This window comes from Schizosaccharomyces osmophilus, chromosome 2 (genome assembly GCF_027921745.1).
Source record: "Schizosaccharomyces osmophilus chromosome 2, complete sequence".
Lineage (NCBI taxonomy): Eukaryota > Fungi > Ascomycota > Schizosaccharomycetes > Schizosaccharomycetales > Schizosaccharomycetaceae > Schizosaccharomyces > Schizosaccharomyces osmophilus.
The window spans coordinates 570807-590484 of record NC_079239.1 but is presented as its reverse complement, the minus strand read 5'-3'; the positions used below and the strand labels follow the sequence as shown (position 1 = coordinate 590484).

Below are 19678 nucleotides of genomic sequence, written 5' to 3'. Positions count from 1 at the left end.
TTGCCATGCATAGATATCATAAAACATGAAACACATAATATAGAGGAGTATCTAACATAGTCTAGAGAAACCTTTTATCTTTACCTTTTCTATCGTTGAATTGAATATGTTTTACTCCCTTTAAAACACGATGTAAAGAATACAAATAAACGAAGGGCCACTGTCATTCATGTTAGTTAAAAGCAGATACTGAAAGAAAGTTAAACATACGTAAAAATTCCAATCCAAAAGAACAGATTCCCAAGTAATTCATTATTTTTGAAGGCAGACATTTGAGATAAATCATACAGGGGCAACTGCAAGAGCTAGATAAGGTTAGTATGTTGGATCAGACGAAGTTATTTACATACTTGGAAAAAGAGAATATAGCAACGAAGCTTTTTAGTAACCAATAGCATTACAAATTCATGAACCAAAGCAGACAACAAAAAGGTGAAGACGACAGCCATTGACTTGTTCAATATCTGCCTAGAAGAATGATATACATGCCGCATCAAGAAAACATGGACGGGTTTATTCCACTGTCGAGCGAATTCATCCCAAGTGACGGTATTCCACCAGGGACCATAAAAGTCCCTGTCTGCGAATTTGGTGATTTCAGCAAAGGCGTTTAAGATGACGTCGAATGTAAGGTAGAACAGTAGCAAGTAAAGAATTACGGCAGGAAATAAAAGTCTACTCATTAAAAATGGAGCATGGTGAAGCTTTGTGACAAAATCCAAGCCTTGTACACTTTCAGCGGCAGGTAGAAAGTACCAGTCAACGAGGGCCAAGCAAGTAAACAAGACGCTGAACGTAGAAATGATTTTCACCGTCAAGTACTTTAAATTTATTTTGGATACGCGGGGAAATTCCAAACTATAGACAAGGGAGGGTATGAGTAAATAGTCTATGTAATTTAAAAGAGTTACGTTGGTTGGATAAACGACGTTTCCAATTTCACTCCATAGTGAATGGTCAAGGTATTTCATGGTCAGGGCAACAACCTCGTCGGCTTTGATGGCGTCAATTTGCTCCGTGCGATCAGGGTATTCCAACTCAAAAGAGATTGATTCAGCCTCATTTGAATCGTCTTTGAGACTGCTTCGAACAACCTTTAAGACATCGCCGTAAGCTTCATGCAAAGCACTAACTGTGCTTAGGTAGCCCAGATGGTGGGCGTATGAGTGTTGTTTCATAACGAGAACGGCGCAATGCAGAGTAAAAAAGAGTGATTGGATGACTGGGAATTTCCGATGTACGACCCAGTAAGCAGCTAGCGATGTGAAACATCCTTGCCATACGAGTTGAATGATATAGCCGGTGTTGGACCATGCAATGTATCGTTTTGCTATACACCATTGCAAGACAAAGGAAAACAAGGTCAGAAAAACCATGATAAAGTCAGAGCCAAACAAAACGAAGAACTGACGAAAGACGATTCTGGCAAGCGGTAATCCGAGAATGGTGTTCCGCAACCAGTAGCTTTTGGCATACAACTGGACAATCCAGACAAACATAGAAAGCCAAAAGAGAACGTAAAATCCACGAAATTCATTCTTCAAAAACGTTTGTGGAGTCGTGACGCGATCGAAAATGGATTTCCGCGGTCTAAATTGATAATCATGGTAAACTCTTCCAGAAAGGAGCAAATCTTTGAGATTTTTCAAGGGGAAGCTGGACTTGGCAGGTTTCTTTTTGGTGTTCTCTATTTCTTTCTCCTTTATCACCAAATTGCATTCTGGCAATGCCTTCAACAGGCTTACTGTAGGATGAATGCTTTCAACATTGATAATTGCGTTGGCGTCGCATACAGGCGAAGCAGATTGTGAACAACCAGAGTCTGTCATAATTTTTCAAGAAGTAAATTATCTAATCCTTATACAGGCGGTTTTACAACAGAAAGATGAACCGTCGACAAACAGCGTTGGTTCTGTATTCACTTTGAGAATGAATCAAAGAGACCTTTCCCTTAATTTTCAACAAAAAAGAAAAAAGAAAAAAATAAAGGCGCTTGGAGGAAGTTATTAAGTCATCATCCATAATTCTTTTCTCAGAACTGTGCGTGACGTACGTCGAAATCGTTCGAATTCATGATCATATATGGTATGGTATTATATGGTATAGGTACAAGTTTAATGAAACAACGGGACAAATCGAAATGGTTTTAAGAAAGAAGACCATCTTTAATGATCAAAACTGTCTTTTCGTTCAAACTATATAAGAAACGAAGCACCCTTTTCCCTACTTGGTTTGTCATGTCATTTATCATATTCCTCCCACGAAAATGACTCTTTGAAAAAAGTCGCTTCTGCTAACTTTTACTTGAATCCGGTTCGTCAAAACAGGCCTACGGTTTGTTCTTCGTTTATGTCTCATCTCTGTCATATAAATGCGAATTTTCACATATTTTCACGATCAGATTTTTAGTTGCATTTGTTTTCCTCAAAAGTAACACTGCCAATACTGTTTTCCATATGTAACATAGTCTACCTATTCTTTTGGTATCATTTGCCAACCCCAAATCGTCTATATTACACAGTGGGGTCCCTTGTGGGTAAAAGCCTGTATCATCTTGACGCTCCTTTGTTTATTTATTTACATTGACCGTCATAATATAAACAATGGTCGTGCTTGGCGAGGTTGTTGTTTATCAGTGGCTTAGATCAAACCTACCCTAAAATGCTATTAAGTAGTTTATTTACTCTCACCATCTACCCTCCTCCAACACCTTTCGGCGGCATATTTTACAGTTTTACTTCTTTAAAGTCGATCCTTTATTTTATTTTTTATTATTATTTCATTTGAACTAGTATTTGTTGCAGGATTTGCCAAGGATAATAGAGTAATCTAGTTTTGTATACTCGGGAACGCGGTTTTCATTGAACATTTATCTAATATTGTAATTTGTCGTGTTTTATATCCTACTGCTTTTGGTAATATATTCGGTTCTTTATTCATGAAAGTATAGATTCTCTTCGACCGTATTTTACTTAATTTGGAAGCTTATCTCTTCATTGCTCAATACGCATATTCTTGTTGATGGAAATTTATTGTGTCTTTAGATTCCCATCCCATAAAAAAAGGTACACTCTCTTTAGTCAAGAAAAAGCTTTCTTTTGATTTTTGACATCTCATCACTGCCCCTTCTTTCTATCCTCAATTACCGTACCTTAATTCTTTCATCATGGTTCGTGGTCTTCTCGCTTTTCTTACGATTCTTTTTCTTCTGATTTCTACTGCTTTATTACTTATTGGCAGTGTTTCTGTACCTGCTACCTCCAAATTATCCTCCAAGATGATGCTGGCAAAGGTGAACAAAGACTTGTTGGGTATTTTTGGTGTTTGCTCAGACAATGGCCGAATTTGCTCCCATACAAGCTTCGGCTACTCCGTCGATTCTTTGGTTCAAGAATTTTACTACAAGGGTGACAAGCGCTATGTCCTTTCCAAGGTTCTTATTACCCATATCATCGGCACTGGTATGTCTTTTCTTAGTGCCTGTCTCGTCTTTCTTTCCTTTTTCGTCGTAAAACAGGCTTTGAATATTTTCAACATTTTGTTTGTCTTTCTCACTGCCTTGGTTACTTGCTGTGCCCTGGGTGTTGAGCTTACCCTGTTTTTACCCCACAATACTTGGCAATCTTATGTTGTTGCCGGTGCAGTCGGAAGCGATTTGCTTGCAATTTTGAGCCTTTGCTTTCGTAGTGTTTCCATTTCTCGTATGCATACGCACAAGAAAAGTGAGGAAACTTCTAGTGACACCGTGGATAGCTTCTCTGCTTATAGAGAGAAGGATAATTATCCCCTTACAATGGATGACAAGCTTACTAACGTTCCCGCTACACTTCCGAAATTCAATGATGCTTTGACGTCGGCGTCCGAATTGGGCCCTCCTTCCGATTCCGATCAAGGTGACTTTCCATTCAAGGAACGTTTGTCTCCTAGTGTCCACGAGAATAACTTCTCCTCAAATACCCCCATTCGCACTCGCTCTGGTAACTCACTTCCTCATGATAATCTTTTGAAGACTTCTAGTCATGACGATAACCCTTACGCGAAGTTTGCATCCCCAAATTCTAATAATAACTTTGCAAGATCTCAAACCCATGAGCAAGGACACAGGAATTACTCTCCTCATAAAACTGGTAGAGCTCCCGGTTTCCCACCTGTAAACACAAATAAGCAAGACAACAATCCTCTTCTTAGTTCGGATCCATTCTCCAAGTCTGACTCTAGTCCCACCAGCAGTGATGACACGTATTCTTCGTTCTTTGATGTCAATCCTAATTTAAGATTAGCTGAATCCGAACCTACTCAAGGTCAGCCTTCTCCTCCGGTTAACGAACATCCCTTCTCTCAAAGAGTTACTCGGCCATTTGCCCCTCAGGTCAATAACAATCCAATTCCTGTTTCAGATACCAAGGATACCAAACTTCCTACAGAAGCGAAAGCGAAACAACAAACACACGTACCTGATTTTCCAATTGATAAACAGGATTCTCATCCTGGAAACAGGAATAATCGGAAACTCGCAACATCCGGAAATGTAACGAAATCTGTTAAGAATTTATCTAGAGAAAAGTTGACCACAAATCCACAATCTGAACCCATACAGCCAAATGCTCAGCGCAGCAGAAAACCTGCGTCCATGAATGGTTCGTTTAATGACTTGTCTAGCATTCCTTCTGCTAGCACTACCGGTGTCCCTCGTGCATTTGAGAAGCGATCTGTTCAGAAACCTGCTAGGAATACAATGGAGAGATCTCCGAATCTTTCACAAGTTAGTCTTGGGTCTGCGTTTTCTGGTCCATCAATGCATCCACATATGAGTAAAGCGGAGATGCGGAACCCTGCTAATTTGGCTCCAGTTTCGAGTACTCTAGATCAGTTATCCGGCAACGCTGATTTTGAACTTCCAGTTCGAGGTGGACGTAACAATCGCCGTAGTGATGGTGTGAGTCGTATGATTCGCTAAGTAATGTTTGAATGCCTAATAATAACCCTTCTCAGTAATTTGAAAAGTGTTTTCAAAGCTATAGCTGTTTCAAATAGAAGATTTTCTATTTGTTGTCTTTTTTTTTTGTGATACATTTTCATAATGGTCACCAATCGTTAGGAACGGCTGGTTCCCTTTATGTGTAACTTAATTTACTAGAGATACTTGTATAGATCATATAAAGGGTATATAGCCCTTCTTTGCTTAATGTATTTATTCCACAAAAAACATGAATTTGAAGAGTATTGTTTTAATTTAATGGTACATGTGAAATGTGCACTGGATGGAACAGTTCATAAATTTTATATATATAGTATAAATAACAACGGCGGAAACAAGTTGAACATAAAACAACTGAAAAATAGAAAAGAAAAAAAAGCTTATTGCGGAAGGATCTATTCCTCTTCCGGTTTATTTTGAAGCTTCTTTTTTTTTGGGTGATATTTTTTTGGGTACTGCTTTAGCACTTTCATCTGGTTTAGGTGTTGAATCTGTTGTACTCGTAGACGAGGCAACTTTTGTAGATTTTCTTGGTTTCGCCTTCTTTTTGCTCTTAGGTTTTGAGGGAACTGAGTCTTGCTTCACAGGCTCTTTTGCCTCCAAAGACTGCGAAGGATTCTGGCCCGTAGAATGATCTGAGGGAGTAGCTTGCTTTGAGGAAGAAGATGCTAGCTTACTTTTTTTAGACCTTTGCTTTTTTTCCTTCTTAGACTTACTGGGTTTCGGAGATGTACCAGTGGTCCCACGTTTTTCTGCTAAATAATGAAGCAACGGAGTCGAAGTATTTTGCGTATAATGAGAAGGCGAAGGAGGTGGAGGAGGTATCAAACTCTCATTCCACTTATCCACAAAAGTTTTAAAAACGGGATCATCTTCGATGGTTCCATTTAAAGAGTCGGGCTTCAATTTAACAGGTGGAACTTTTTGAAAAGGAGCAACTAGTAGCAAAGCACGATAGACATGTTCTGGTAAATTAATAAGAAGAACTAAAAATAATGTGTTTTTACCATCTTTGTCAACAAAAACATGTCCTTGATAGAAGCGAAAAAAGTCATGAACGTGAGATTCCGATCGGAATTTTAGATATGCGAAAGAAGGAATATTAGGTTGAGGTCTAGTAAAAAAAGAAAAACGATTAATTATACAAGAATTAAGGAAAAGACTGTGGAGTTCACTTACGGATTTTGTCTTTTTCCCTGATGATACCGGTGCCAGTTTATAAAAGGATGAAACGACGCTATGGACTTTAAGAAAATTTCTTCTGGAAGTGTATCTGGGAGATTATGAACGAGTAGCTTGCATGGTAATCGTGTTTTTGCAGATGTAGGAGGAACCATGTGAAATTAGAATTTGCGCTGTAAGTGAAGAGGATTGATGAAAGATAACTGAAAACAACCAAAGGAATACTAGCGCATTTCGTCCTATAGCAGCTGAAAATAACACCTAAAAGTATTTTTTTTCTATGAAAATGGGTGAAGCTTTTGTTTCAAAAAATGGTATGTTGGCAGCAACGATTTGAACAAGTGAACCTTTTGTCATTGTACTAGTACATAACAAATGTATTAGAGAAACAACTGGATCATGATATAAAAATGAATACGATTGAGGAGAATGCTTTTTATTGGTTTTACACTTATCAAACGTACTAGCAAAGGGCAAAAGGAATTTCGTACCTTGGGAATAGCAAACAATATTCTTCGAGACATATGGACTTATGGGAATAAAGAACGGAAGGAAAAGAGGGCGCCTTTAAGTTTCATGTGAGCTGTCTTACAGAGTTGGAATAGTCATTTGGAGCAAGAATCCACAAAGAACCTAATGTACCAAGGGTCAATAGATATATGCCAGTTGCTCAGTTACAATCATGCGCATTTCAAAAGAAATTAGAAAGCATCAAATTTCGTATCCTTTCAGTAAAGAAAATCGCAAAGGATAGGAGGTGAGTCATACTTTTTCGAGTTGCTGTATTGACATTCTACTACGACAACTGTCTCACCATATTTCGTTTCTTGTATTCAAACTCGAGAAATGGATGAACATCTGTATTTAAACCTATTCAATGCTTATTAATTCATGTCTTGCAACCAAACAAAACTATATACTGTCAATGGCTTCATTCGCATATTTTGCAAATCGTGACAATTCGCTAAAGGGTTCAAAAAGCAGAAACGTCATTCCATTTTATTGGGAAGGAAAAAGTAGAAAAACAAAAGCTTTTACAGTATATCAACAAACAGAAGAAAATGGGTGAAAGAATGCTTCATAAAATGCCTTGAGAGGGGGTAACTTGTTGCTTGTTTCGTTCTCTTTACCTTCCTTATTTCCATACATCATGATGAAAAGTTTCGTCATCTAGCTGTAAACAAAACCAAATTTATGGAAACAAAGGGAAAGTGCTTGGGAAGCATACAAGTTGTATTTTGAAATAGAAAGGAGGAATGTGTCATATGTATCACAAATTTCGTCTTTTCAATAAGGATCCTTGTTCAAAAATTCAAAACACGAGACAGAATCATCTCGCGATACATGAAAGAATACATTCTTCGTTTCAGTTCATCTGAACATACTTCGGGTTCTGTCTAACTTTGTTTTTTCTCTCATTTTCTATTTGTATTTTCTTTCTTGTTCTATTGTTTACATTTTAATGCTGTAGAAGGAACTGCCCAATTTGGTTCGCCTCCCACTCCTGCTAATGTCTAGTCTCTTCTCGAAGTCTCTAAAGGGCAAGGGTTGTGAACCTTCCAGAAGCGAAAGATACTCTATAAATACACTGTGTGTCATTTTACAAGCAACCATTGTCTTAAACTAGAATTGGAGTTTTACAAAATCTACGAGCCAATTTTGAACATTACCTGAATTATACAAATTCCATCGCTTCCTGCGTCTGAATTTATTTGTCACATTGTTAATTTGATATAATATCAATCCTATACTCGCATTTTTTTGTTTTAACGATCGCTTTTTACGAATTGTCATTATATTTAACGACCATTATTTACGAATATGAGCAAATCTATCGGAATTGATTTGGGTACTACCTATTCTTGTGTTGGACACTTCTCCAACAATCGTGTCGAAATCATTGCCAATGACCAAGGTAACCGTACCACTCCTTCTTATGTTGCCTTCACAGATACTGAACGATTAATTGGTGATGCTGCCAAGAATCAAGTCGCCATGAATCCCCACAACACCGTCTTCGACGCTAAGCGATTGATCGGTCGTCGCTTTGCTGATGCAGACGTTCAATCAGATATGAAACATTGGCCTTTCAAGGTCGTCGACAAGGACGGCAAGCCATTGCTCCAAGTGGAGTTCAAAGGAGAAACCAAGACTTTTACTCCTGAAGAAATCTCTTCTATGGTACTACTAAAGATGCGTGAAGTTGCTGAAGCTTTCATGGGAAGTAAAATCACAGATGCTGTCGTAACTGTCCCTGCTTACTTCAACGATTCTCAACGTCAAGCTACTAAAGACGCTGGTACCATTGCTGGTATGAATGTTTTGCGTATCATCAACGAACCAACGGCTGCCGCTATTGCTTACGGTTTAGACCGCAACACTCAAAAGGAAACAAACGTTTTGATTTTCGATCTTGGTGGTGGTACCTTCGATGTCTCCCTGTTGACCATTGAAGAAGGTATTTTCGAAGTCAAGTCTACTGCTGGTGATACTCACTTGGGTGGTGAAGATTTTGACTCTCGCTTAGTCAACCACTTCATCCAAGAATTTAAACGTAAGAACAAGAAGGATATTAGTGGTAATGCTCGTTCTGTCCGTCGTCTCCGTACTGCCTGTGAGCGCGCTAAGCGTACTCTTTCTTCTTCTTCACAAGCTAGCATTGAGATTGACTCCATGTATGAGGGTATTGACTTTTACACTTCCATCACTCGTGCTCGCTTTGAAGAATTATGCTCTGACCTCTTCCGCAATACCATGGAACCTGTCGAGAGGGTCCTACGTGATGCAAAGGTCGACAAGTCCTCTGTTGACGAAATTGTATTGGTTGGTGGTTCTACTCGTATCCCCCGTATCCAAAAGCTTGTTTCTGACTTCTTCAACGGTAAGGAGCCTTGCAAGTCTATCAACCCTGATGAGGCTGTTGCCTATGGTGCCGCCGTCCAAGCTGCCATCTTAACTGGTGACACTTCCGAAAAGACCCAAGATTTATTATTGCTGGATGTTGCCCCTCTTTCTATGGGTATCGAAACTGCTGGTGGTGTCATGACTGCTCTTATCAAGCGTAACACTACCATTCCTACCAAGAAGTCCGAAGTCTTCTCTACTTACTCAGACAACCAACCCGGTGTCTTGATTCAAGTCTACGAAGGTGAGCGTGCTCGTACCAAGGATTGCAACTTGCTCGGTAAGTTTGAGCTCTCTGGTATTCCACCCGCTCCTCGTGGTGTTCCTCAAATTGAAGTCACCTTCGATGTTGACGCCAACGGTATCTTGAACGTGTCCGCCCTCGAGAAGGGTACTGGTAAGACTCAAAAGATTACCATCACCAACGACAAGGGTCGTCTCTCCAAGGAAGAAATCGACCGCATGGTTGCTGATGCCGAAAAGTACAAGGCTGAAGATGAAGCCGAAACTTCTCGAATTCAAGCCAAGAACCACTTGGAATCCTATGCCTACTCTTTGCGTAACTCCATGGATGACCCCAACTTGAAGGACAAGGTTGAGGCCTCTGACAAGGAATCCATTGATAAGGCTGTCAAGGAGACCATTGAGTGGCTCGACAGCAACACTACTGCTGCCAAGGACGAATACGAGTCCAAGCAAAAGGAATTGGAAGGTGTTGCCAACCCCATTATGGCCAAGGTTTATCAAGCTGGTGGTGCCCCCGGTGGCGCTCCAGGTGCTGCACCTGGTGGCCCCCCTGGCGGTGAGCAAGGTCCCGAAGTCGAAGAGGTTGACTAAAGTCAGGAGGATGCATGAGAAATGAAGGGTTTTGAGCCGTTTCCTAATAGAAAATGGAGACTCTGCATAATGAATTTGCATGTTTTTTTTTACGGTTTAACAGTCTAATTTGGTGTTTGAAAAATATATTTATAATGCAACAAAGTACTTGAATGTTTTCTTAGTTAATGAATAATTAATCAATATAATATTGTTTTAGAAAAACTTTTTAGTTTAACGTTGAAAGGATTCGTCTGTATTGTTGTAACTGATCAACAGCAAGTGCAAGCAAGTAATTTTTATTGATTAAATTGGATGATATAGAGTAATAGTTTTCAGGTTATTGTAAATCGCATAGGTAAGTGTCACGGCGAAATACTCTGTATATTTTGACTTCCGATATTCCAGCAAAAAGTTCATTGCTTTTGTGTTTATGTTTGTATAACAATTTACTGAGTAATACAATATTACAAAAAACAGTACTTTAATACTTGAAGGTTCCTCTGACGCAAGCCGAGTAAAGGCTTTGGCATAAACACTTCAAACCCAGTCTTATTATTTGAGGAGCCTTCCATTTGTCTTTCATTAGTAGCAAATTCAATTCACTCAAAAACCATATAGTCTGTGCTGGAAAAAGGTTTGTTTTATATAAAACTGATGGAAACACAAGATATATTAACAATAAAGTATCAATATTTTCAATTTGCATTGAGACAGCTATTATCGTAATTGGCATTTCTTTTCTTACTTTCTACTTGAAACACTTCCGTTCGTTTATCGAGTATTATTCTATTTACCTACTATACACAAATCTTTGTTGGAGGAAACTATGGAACCCTGTCGTACTCGACCCGAATGGTCTAAAACAATCCCCAAATTGGACAAGCGTCTTTGGCGGTTAAATATTGGGCCAGATGCGGGTGAAAGTTGGGAATATCTCAGTAACGAAGAGGAAGCCAAAGCGCGTCCTCTAAGCTTTGCAGAGAAGTATTTTCTTGGTCTGGATTTGGAAGACGCCCCGAAATTCCAGCCAGCAAAGACCCCTTTGGAAAGTGCTGTTCATGGGTATGAATTTTTTCGACGTCTGCAACTGAATGACGGGCACTGGGCTAGCCCTTATGAAGGGCCGATGTTTCTACTTCCGGGTATTGTCTTTTCGTTTTACATTACACAAACTCCTTTTCCAAGGGGATGGCCAGAAGAAATAACTCAGTACTTAGTAAATCATACAAACGATGACGGAGGTTGGGGAATTCATACGGAGGGTGCATCTACAGTATTTGGTACATCCTTAAATTATACCGTACTTCGTATTCTAGGCATGAAGCGGGATCATCCCATTGCTGTCAGAGCTCGGGCTTGTTTACATAAACTTGGGGGTGCTATTGCTAATCCGCATTGGGGGAAGTTTTGGTTAGCTACGCTCAACTGTTACGACTGGAAAGGTATGAACCCAATTCCGCCTGAACTATGGCTTTTACCGGATTGGGTTCCAATTCACCCAGGAAAATGGTGGTGCCACGTTCGACAAGTTTATTTACCAATGGGTTATTTATATGGAGAGCAATTATCTTGTCCTATCAACACCCTTATTCGTGAACTTCGTGAAGAACTATATGTGGATGATTATAAGTCAATCGATTTTTCCAAGCATAGAAACACTGTTTGTGAAAGTGATTTGTATCATCCACATACGACGATTTTGAATTCTTTGAACTGGCTAATGGATAAGTATTTTACGTTTCTTCGCCCACAATGGATGAGAAAGCTAGGCACAAAGAAAGCATACCAATTAATCCAAATTGAAAACGAAAATACAGATTATGCTTGTTTGGGTCCTGTGAATGCGGCGATGAATACTTTATGCGTTTACTATCAGGAAGGACCAAGTAGCAAAGCATTTCAAAAAATTATTCGGCGCTTGCATGAATTTATGTGGGTTCAACCAGAGGGAATGCTAATGCGGGGGACTAACGGACTTCAAGTATGGGAGGCATCCTTTACATTGAGTGCGCTAGCTGATTCCAGGTTGTATGAATCAAAGATATATCGAAAAGATATGATTAATGCTTTAAAATTTTTGGATAGACAACAGGTATGTAATTTCCGAACACTTTTTTGTCTGACCTTTTAGATACGAAATGAGTATGCAGGAAAAGGGTACAGGCACAATAGCAAAGGTGCATGGCCTTTTAGCAACATCACACAGGGTTACACAGTTTCAGACACAACTTCAGAGGCTTTGCGCGCTGTATTGACCGTACAGTCTCTCCCTGAATTTGAGAAACCAGTAAGCCTTTCTCGATTAAAGGAAGCAGTTGATGTTTTATTGCTTATGCAAAATAAAAACTTTGGGTTTGCTTCTTATGAACCGGTAAGAGCAGGTGAATGGTTGGAACATTTGAATCCTGCTGAGGTTTTTGGCAAGATCATGGTTGAATACTCCTACCCTGAATGTACAACTTCTGTGGTCCTTGCTTTGCGAGAGTTTACTCGTTATGATGATTCTTACCGTCGTGAAGAAATTGAGCAAACAATTCAAGATGCATTATCATTTGTAATTAACTCTCAACAACCTGATGGCAGCTGGTATGGCAGTTGGGCTATTTGTTTTACTTATGCAGCAATGTTTGCAACCGATTCTTTAGCTACGGTTGGTAGATGCTTTGAAAATTGTGATATACAAAGGAAGGCTTGTGAGTTTCTTTTATCTAAACAGAGGTCCGATGGAGGCTGGAGTGAAAGCTACATGGTAAGCAGGGCAGTAATGCTTTATGACTGGTATTAACAATATTAGGCATGTGTCACTGGATATTACACCGAAACAGATTCTAGTCTGGTAACGCAAACCAGTTGGGCTTTGTTAGCTTTAATGCATGCCAAGTACCCACACAGAAAACCAATTGAAAGAGGGATCCAATTCATCATGAAATCACAAGCTGGCGATGGAAGCTGGAAACAAAAATCAATTGAAGGAATTTTTAACAAGTCTGTAGCTATTGCTTACCCGAACTACAAATTTTATTTTTCTATTCACGCTCTAGGGTTGTTTGCACGACAGTATGGAAATTACATTTCCGAATATTAATACGCTCGTTCTTTATTCGATTGAATGTGAAGGCTTTAGAAACCGATATGATCAGACAAGATTTATATGATTTTCGTTGTTTCATTTCTAGTTGTATTGATGATCTTTAGGCAATTGATGATCAGTACAAGGGATCCGAAATTTCAATAAAACTACTTCCATTCGTTCTCATGGAATTATGTGTGCATTGTGAATATGTCAGGTATCGGGAGCCGATATCTCATGTTAAAGCAAGTGATAGAGTTGCTTGAGACATATGGGCATTTCCTTAATCGTAAAATTAGACGAGTCGCATTGTGATGTTCTTTTAAAATATCATTAATAAACTAGCTTCGAAGTTGCGCTCTCAACTTTTGGTCAAGTTTGTGTCAGGCTTCATGGGAAACTTGCTAGATTCTCATTAAAAAGCAAGATTATCTCTCATACTAATTATCATTCTACACTAACTACCTTGTGATTTACTTATTAAGAGGGAGTATACTCTTTCAACCCACATAACAAGAGAAAATAGGACAAACGGGATTAATAAAGTAATGTGAATGCATATGCGATACGCTTTGCAAATACTTCATTGCTTTGAATGATTCATATAGTCCTAAAAAGTTTCATACATGCGTTTATTGGGGGGGGGGGGAAGCATGACTTAGGATTCGTGTAAGACATTTGCAAGGAAAATCTGATGAACAAATAGATAGGATATTGCCAGCTGTTGAATATAAAATATTCGTTACTACGCTGTCCTACGATACTCTTATCATTGACTATAGTGGTGACAGTAGAATGCTTAAGCCTTCCTCTGTTCATGTTAAACGCAGCTGTACCTTCGCCAACTGATCCTATGAAATATATTTAATAACTTTGATATCCAGCATCGATTTTTTCGTCTATGTCACATATTATTGTCAGGTACAATTTTTTATCCTACGTGCTGATAGCTTGGGACAAGCAGTTATGTTCTTGAATCCGAACTGATTTAAATTAGAGGATAAAATAAAGAATAAAGATATATATGCATATTTCTGAACTTATTGATTGTAGTATAGTAACGCGCCTGGTTTTTTAAAATCAAGCGAACGCCATATAAACATTTCATCAACCATGTCTGTTTGATTCATATATTTCCATTAAAGAAAAAAAGTATTATAAAAAGTTTGCTGGTTTTGAGTGAAATCGATGAATCGTACAGCATTAAAGAACACAATCATCAAAAAAATTTGACAGGAAGATAACTTCCGATTATCTTGATACTGAAATAAAACTTATTGACAATTAATTTTCTGAAAGGTTCTCATTCACTAAATTGTAATTTTCTGCTCTCAAAGAACGTAAACGTCTCAGTTATTGGAATAATAACTTATTTTTCGATTTGCAACAACCATACCATCTTGGGCTATTGCTGCGATGACAGAAGGAGCATTTTCACAGTCGGTAAGTACTGAATATTGAAAAAAATAAATAAATAAGTGAAGCTAGGTGAATTGCTACTCAGTTGACGATCTAGAATTTTTTTCTTAAAGTTCACAAAAACGTGGGTTTCTTGTACTAACGACAATATTTAGGCAAAAGACTTCTTTGCTGGCGCAAGTGGAGGTGTAGCACAGGTTTTAGTCGGTCAGCCTTTTGATTGTGTAAAAGTTCGTCTTCAGTCTCAGAGCATCAGTTCTCCATTGTACAACAATGCTTTAGATTGTGTCAAAAAAATATCCAAAAATGAGGGTATTGGAGCCCTTTACAAAGGTAGTGTTACACCCCTCTTAGGAATTGGATTTTGTGTCTCTGTCCAATTTGCTACATATGAGTATATCAAACGGTTTTTTGGTCGTAATGGGAATCACATGTCTGTGCCTCAATATTACATTGCAGGTGCGATTTCTGGGTTGGCCAGCTCATTCTTAGTAGGCCCTGTCGAGCATATTCGTATTCGTCTTCAAATTCAGACGGACGCCAATAAGTTGTACAGTGGGCCATTGGATTGTATCAAGAAAATATCTTCCCAATATGGAATGAAAGGAATTATGAAAGGGTTTAATCCCACTGCCCTTCGTGAGGCTCATGGTTCGGGTGTGTATTTTCTGACTTATGAAACGTTGATAAAGAGTAGCATGGAAAAGCATCAACTGAAGGACCGTTCTAAAATCCCAGGTTGGAAATTATGCGTTTTTGGTGCAGCATGTGGATACTCAATGTGGATATTTGCCTATCCTTTCGACATTGTCAAGTCTAAAATACAGACTGACGGCTTCCTATCAAAAGCTATCTATAAAAGTGCCTGGCAATGTGCTAAAGGAATCTATTCCACCTCCGGTATGATGGGATTCTATAGAGGTTTTATTCCGGTTTTAATACGTGCAGCTCCAGTAAATGGTGCCACATTTTATGTCTATGAAACCGTATCTCAAAGTGTCCGTCATCTTTAAGGAAATCCCATATTTAACTATTTTAATATTTTTTCCCTCCTCTCCTTTTTTGTAGAATAGGATAATAAGTTTTTTCATTGATTAGAATATGCTGTTGATACAATTTGTTTTCTTGACTTTTAGGTCAAGATCTAAAATAAAACACGAAGTCATTCTCAAGAGTAGCTAAAAAAAATTGTTGCCATGAGCATAAACATGGGAGAAAGGAAAAAAAATAAGAGACAGTGGTTACAGGAACGCTGCGATTAATCAAAAAATTATGCATAAAGGAAACAGAAGAATAAAAAAGCATTAAGAGGGGGGAGAAGCAGGTGCAGGCAACGACAACTCAGAAGAAGAGGATGGAGCAGTAGGCGGCGAAGACGTATGTAAGGGAAGTCTTGAAGTCGAAGAAGAGGGTGAAGAATCAGACTTTAGGCTTTGATCACGAATGATTAAAAATCGTGATATACGGTCGTCCTTGCTCAAGTCAGACATTCCGGTACTGTAAGCACCAAAATCGCCTTCTGATTGTTCAATTGCAGCAGCACGAGCTTCACGAGCTTCTCGGTAATATTTTGAATTTCTGTAGTTTGAGTACACTGAAAAGATTATTAAAAAAGAAAGGATAGCCGCAAAAACTATCATTCCCTCATCATCCTCTTTTCTGTAATCACCCTTTGCTTTATGATTTTGTTCATAATCAAAAGAGTTGTAGTAATATTCTTCCCAACTTCCCATTCCAGAAGAACGACGGTAACGAGAATACATAGGGTACCGAGGATTCGCAGATGGTTTGGCAGAAGGTTGTGAGCCAGAAGATTGATTCCAATGAAATCCGAAGCGATCATACTCAAGGCGCCGTTGATGATCGGTTAGCAAAGACTTTGCAGCCACCAATAGACGAAAGTATTCTTGCCGATTCTTTTCATCAAGTGCTTTCAGAGCAGCATCCTCGGAGGATCCACTTTTACTCTTGTCTGGGTGACGCAGCTTAACCAGTTCTATGTATTTTCTCTTGATGTCAGCTGGAGTACATGTTCTTGGAAGTTCCATTATTTCGTAAGGAGTCAAAGACTTTAGATTTTTTGGCGTAAATGTAGTAGCACTTCTTTGAAACCAGCTCAGTTTCCCACATGCGGCAAATTGAGAAATAAAGCACTTCATGACTGCAACATTGGCTTATTATACGAAGCTGGTAAGGGAAAGAAGTGAATTAAAAGAATTATTAGCTATAGAACTGAAAGTTATTAAAGATAAGCTCTTTGTAGTCTCCTTGGCATCTAGACAATGACGGTATTTACTTCGGTGCCAGAATTGTGAAAATCACTGCTAGATATAACTTATCTAGGAAAGAAGCAAAACCAGTTGTTCATAACTTTTAACAATGCCACAGAGTTTCGACGTATTCGCAGAAGCAGACGGTTTTCGTGGTTAATAGGAAAGCGCTTTTACTACTTAGCATAGCCCACAGTGAGCAATGAAGCAATGCTTGACTTCAAAACATTCAGACGAGGAGGACGATAATATAAGTAATAGGCTTCATTTTTTTAAAATTTTTGCAAGTTTTGTTTAGGGGAATGCTTGTTAATTTCTCATTTGAAACCATTTAAGGAAATAAATTAATAAAACACATAAATATAGACCAAAAGCAGAATGAATTTTCATTGAATTTATATTTCATTAATTATAATATCCTCTTTCTGATTGTTTTTCTTGTTTTTTCAGTTTACATAAAAAACGCTGGTTTGTTTACGTGTTCTACTGTTTACGCGCATCCTTCTTTTAAGTATATAACAGCGTTAACGATCTACAACGTTATACTTTATAATACGCATCACTGCATCCCAACGAGGGTTTAACTAGAGAATGCATGGTCTTGGGAGTTTATACAGAGACAACGCGCAAGGAGAGGAAGCTAAAGGTGAGTCTTCCAGTTAAACGTTTGGCAATTTGTTTGCAACAATAATTTTGAATTCGTAAAAATAAAGTTAAGGGAAGTATTTGTTCCGCCGAAGAAAGGTTGCAAACTAAAACATCTTGTTTGGGATTCATCCATTTTATGAGTTGATTTGCTTGAATTAACACAATCATAAAAGTTTTTTTGTCTTATAATCTGCATCCATTTGTTTTGTATGGATAAATAGCGACTTAAAATGACGAATCATATATTACATTTTTTTCGGGCAAACGTGCGATTGAACTATCGTTTCGGACGCTCTTCCTTCCATACGAGTGGATTGCTTAGAAACATTTCTTCAAAAGACGCATCTCCTTCAGAAAATTCGGAAGCTGCTGCCAAAGAATCGTCGAATACTGACACTTCTGCTGGACCTGACGATTCAAATGCCGCTTCGCAACCGTCAGGTGCATCTGATTTTAAATCTGCTGACCGTGCATCCTCTCCAGTAGCTCCTGAAATTGTTTCCAAAGAAATTTGGGATACGAAGAGTCCTTGGGAAGAGATGGTCAAAAAATTTCAGCAAGATGCTTCTTTACAAGAAGATTACATTAAAAACCACCCCCTTTCTAAGCAGGCATTAGAAAATGCCAAGGGTTTACGCCAAACCAACTTACATTTGCAATATTTTTCTCCATTTGACAAGTATGTTCGTCCCTTGGATGAAATCTCCAGTCTTCAAAATTTTGACGAATATAACGCGTTTAATGAAGAAAAATTCAAAAATTATACTCCTCCGGTGGATGCTTTACGCGCCGAACCTCCCTTTAGTCACGTTCCTTTCAGTTATGGAGGAACAAATCAGGGCGCTACCATGACTGATTTTTTGGTGGAAACTACTGGTGTCCCAAAAAGTTATCTACAATCATTTGTTTTTGTTCCTTTGGTTATTCGCCGTGTCGTTAATCAAACCCGCAAGGGTAAAATTCCTAGTATCTATGTTTTGACTGTCGTTGGTAATCGTAATGGAGTCATAGGTTATGGTGAAGGAAAGGCTGCCAACTATTCATTATCTTATAAACAATCTTGTGCTCGTGCAGTCAAGAGCATGAAATGTATTCCACGATACGAAGACCGCACTGTGTATGGCAACTTGCATAAAAAGTTCCACGCTGTCCGCCTTACTTTACGATCACGTCCTGCCGGTAAGTATTAACATCATTGAGTGTCAATTTAATTTCATTTTACAACAGGAGCAATCACTAACCCTTCTTTAGGTTTCGGCTTGCGTTGCAATGCTATTTTGTTTGAAATTTGCCGGTGTGCAGGTATTAAGGACTTAAGCGGTGAGATTATGGGCTCAAAAAATGGTATGAATGTTGTTAAAGCAGTCTTTGAAACCTTACATGAGCAAGCTCTTCCAGAAGATATTGCTTTACAACGCGGTCATAAGATTGTTGATGTTCAACGTGAGTATTATAAGGGTTCCCGCTAAGTTCTATAAGTATGACCAAATCCTTTTTTACCATGTGTCATATTTGAGTCTCTGTTATTCTAATTTTATCTTCTCATCTTCCCCTTTCCTTTCATATATTTTGTTGCTTACATGTTTTGCAATTCTTAAAAAAATACTCGTTATAATTAATTTACGATCGCTTTATTATTTGATTCCATAATACTAATAGGATTTTTTTACACAATGCATTGAGTTGCCCAAAAAATGTATACCCTACCCTACATATGAAGTACAGTCACAGGAAACTCGAAACGGAAATTATCTACTGGAAAAAGGGAACGACACCACCAACACTACTTTGCAGGATGGGACGTGATATTTACAAGGACGAGACTCTACCAATCCCTAAGGGTGTTACCGTTGACATTAAGGCCCGTAATGTCACCGTTACCGGTCCCCGTGGCTCTCTTAGCAAGAGCTTGCGCCATATTGACTTGGAAATGAAGAAGCAAGGCAATGTTATCAAATTCATTGTCTGGCACGGTGCTCGTTTGCACAACGCTTGCCTTCGTACCGTATACTCTATCATTAACAACATGATGATTGGTGTTACTCAAGGTTTCCGCTACAAGATGCGTCTTGTCTATGCACACTTTCCCATCAACATCAACTTGTCCGAAAACGGTTCCGTTGTTGAGATCCGCAACTTCTTGGGTGAGCGTATCACTCGTGTCATCAAGTGCTTGCCCGGTGTCACCGTTTCCATGTCCGCTAACGTCAAGGATGAATTGATCATCGAGGGCAACTCTTTGGAAAACGTCTCTCAATCCGCCGCCAACATTAAGCAAGCTTGCAATGTCCGCAACAAGGATATTCGTAAGTTTTTGGACGGTATCTACGTTTCTGAGCGTGGTAACATTTCCGAACTTGAGTAGACTTAATACATACGACTTGTTTG

General features: G+C 38.8%; 9 protein-coding genes across 9 annotated transcripts; 6 read left to right on the top strand and 3 right to left on the bottom strand.

Annotated features, from left to right (window-relative positions):
- Positions 1-120: 120 nt before the first annotated feature.
- are1 (acyl-CoA-sterol acyltransferase Are1) lies at positions 121-1829 on the bottom strand (the record flags this gene model as incomplete). The annotated part of the gene is made up of 3 exons (XM_056181571.1): positions 121-160; positions 211-305; positions 351-1829. 3 exons carry the CDS (start codon positions 1827-1829, stop codon positions 121-123), a joined length of 1614 nt encoding a protein of 537 aa, XP_056037753.1.
- A 1337-nt stretch (positions 1830-3166) lies between these two features.
- Positions 3167-4957, top strand: mac1 (plasma membrane anchored protein, claudin family, predicted membrane sensor Mac1; the record flags this gene model as incomplete). The annotated part of the gene is made up of 1 exon (XM_056181570.1): positions 3167-4957. The coding sequence occupies one exon, from the start codon at positions 3167-3169 to the stop codon at positions 4955-4957; it is 1791 nt and encodes a 596-aa protein (XP_056038748.1).
- A 432-nt stretch (positions 4958-5389) lies between these two features.
- Positions 5390-6315, bottom strand: upf3 (up-frameshift suppressor 3 family protein; the record flags this gene model as incomplete). Its single annotated transcript, XM_056181569.1, has 3 exons — positions 5390-5943; positions 5986-6092; positions 6158-6315. 3 exons carry the CDS (start codon positions 6313-6315, stop codon positions 5390-5392), a joined length of 819 nt encoding a protein of 272 aa, XP_056038749.1.
- A 1666-nt stretch (positions 6316-7981) lies between these two features.
- ssa1 (Hsp70 family heat shock protein Ssa1) lies at positions 7982-9901 on the top strand (the record flags this gene model as incomplete). The annotated part of the gene is made up of 1 exon (XM_056181568.1): positions 7982-9901. One exon carries the CDS (start codon positions 7982-7984, stop codon positions 9899-9901), a length of 1920 nt encoding a protein of 639 aa, XP_056038742.1.
- An 808-nt stretch (positions 9902-10709) lies between these two features.
- erg7 (lanosterol synthase Erg7) lies at positions 10710-12968 on the top strand (the record flags this gene model as incomplete). The annotated part of the gene is made up of 3 exons (XM_056181567.1): positions 10710-11975; positions 12015-12632; positions 12678-12968. The coding sequence occupies 3 exons, from the start codon at positions 10710-10712 to the stop codon at positions 12966-12968; spliced, it is 2175 nt and encodes a 724-aa protein (XP_056038743.1).
- Positions 12969-14369: 1401 nt separating this feature from the next.
- Positions 14370-15385, top strand: ymc1 (mitochondrial carrier, glutamate/glycine; the record flags this gene model as incomplete). Its single annotated transcript, XM_056181566.1, has 2 exons — positions 14370-14396; positions 14528-15385. The coding sequence occupies 2 exons, from the start codon at positions 14370-14372 to the stop codon at positions 15383-15385; spliced, it is 885 nt and encodes a 294-aa protein (XP_056038740.1).
- Positions 15386-15676: 291 nt separating this feature from the next.
- On the bottom strand, positions 15677-16531 carry SOMG_02774 (DNAJ domain protein DNAJB family; the record flags this gene model as incomplete). Its single annotated transcript, XM_056181565.1, has 1 exon — positions 15677-16531. One exon carries the CDS (start codon positions 16529-16531, stop codon positions 15677-15679), a length of 855 nt encoding a protein of 284 aa, XP_056038741.1.
- Positions 16532-17520: 989 nt separating this feature from the next.
- Positions 17521-18759, top strand: mrp5 (mitochondrial ribosomal protein subunit S5; the record flags this gene model as incomplete). Its single annotated transcript, XM_056181564.1, has 2 exons — positions 17521-18469; positions 18542-18759. The coding sequence occupies 2 exons, from the start codon at positions 17521-17523 to the stop codon at positions 18757-18759; spliced, it is 1167 nt and encodes a 388-aa protein (XP_056038745.1).
- A 245-nt stretch (positions 18760-19004) lies between these two features.
- rpl901 (60S ribosomal protein L9) lies at positions 19005-19655 on the top strand (the record flags this gene model as incomplete). The annotated part of the gene is made up of 1 exon (XM_056181563.1): positions 19005-19655. The coding sequence occupies one exon, from the start codon at positions 19005-19007 to the stop codon at positions 19653-19655; it is 651 nt and encodes a 216-aa protein (XP_056038746.1).
- Positions 19656-19678: the final 23 nt, after the last annotated feature.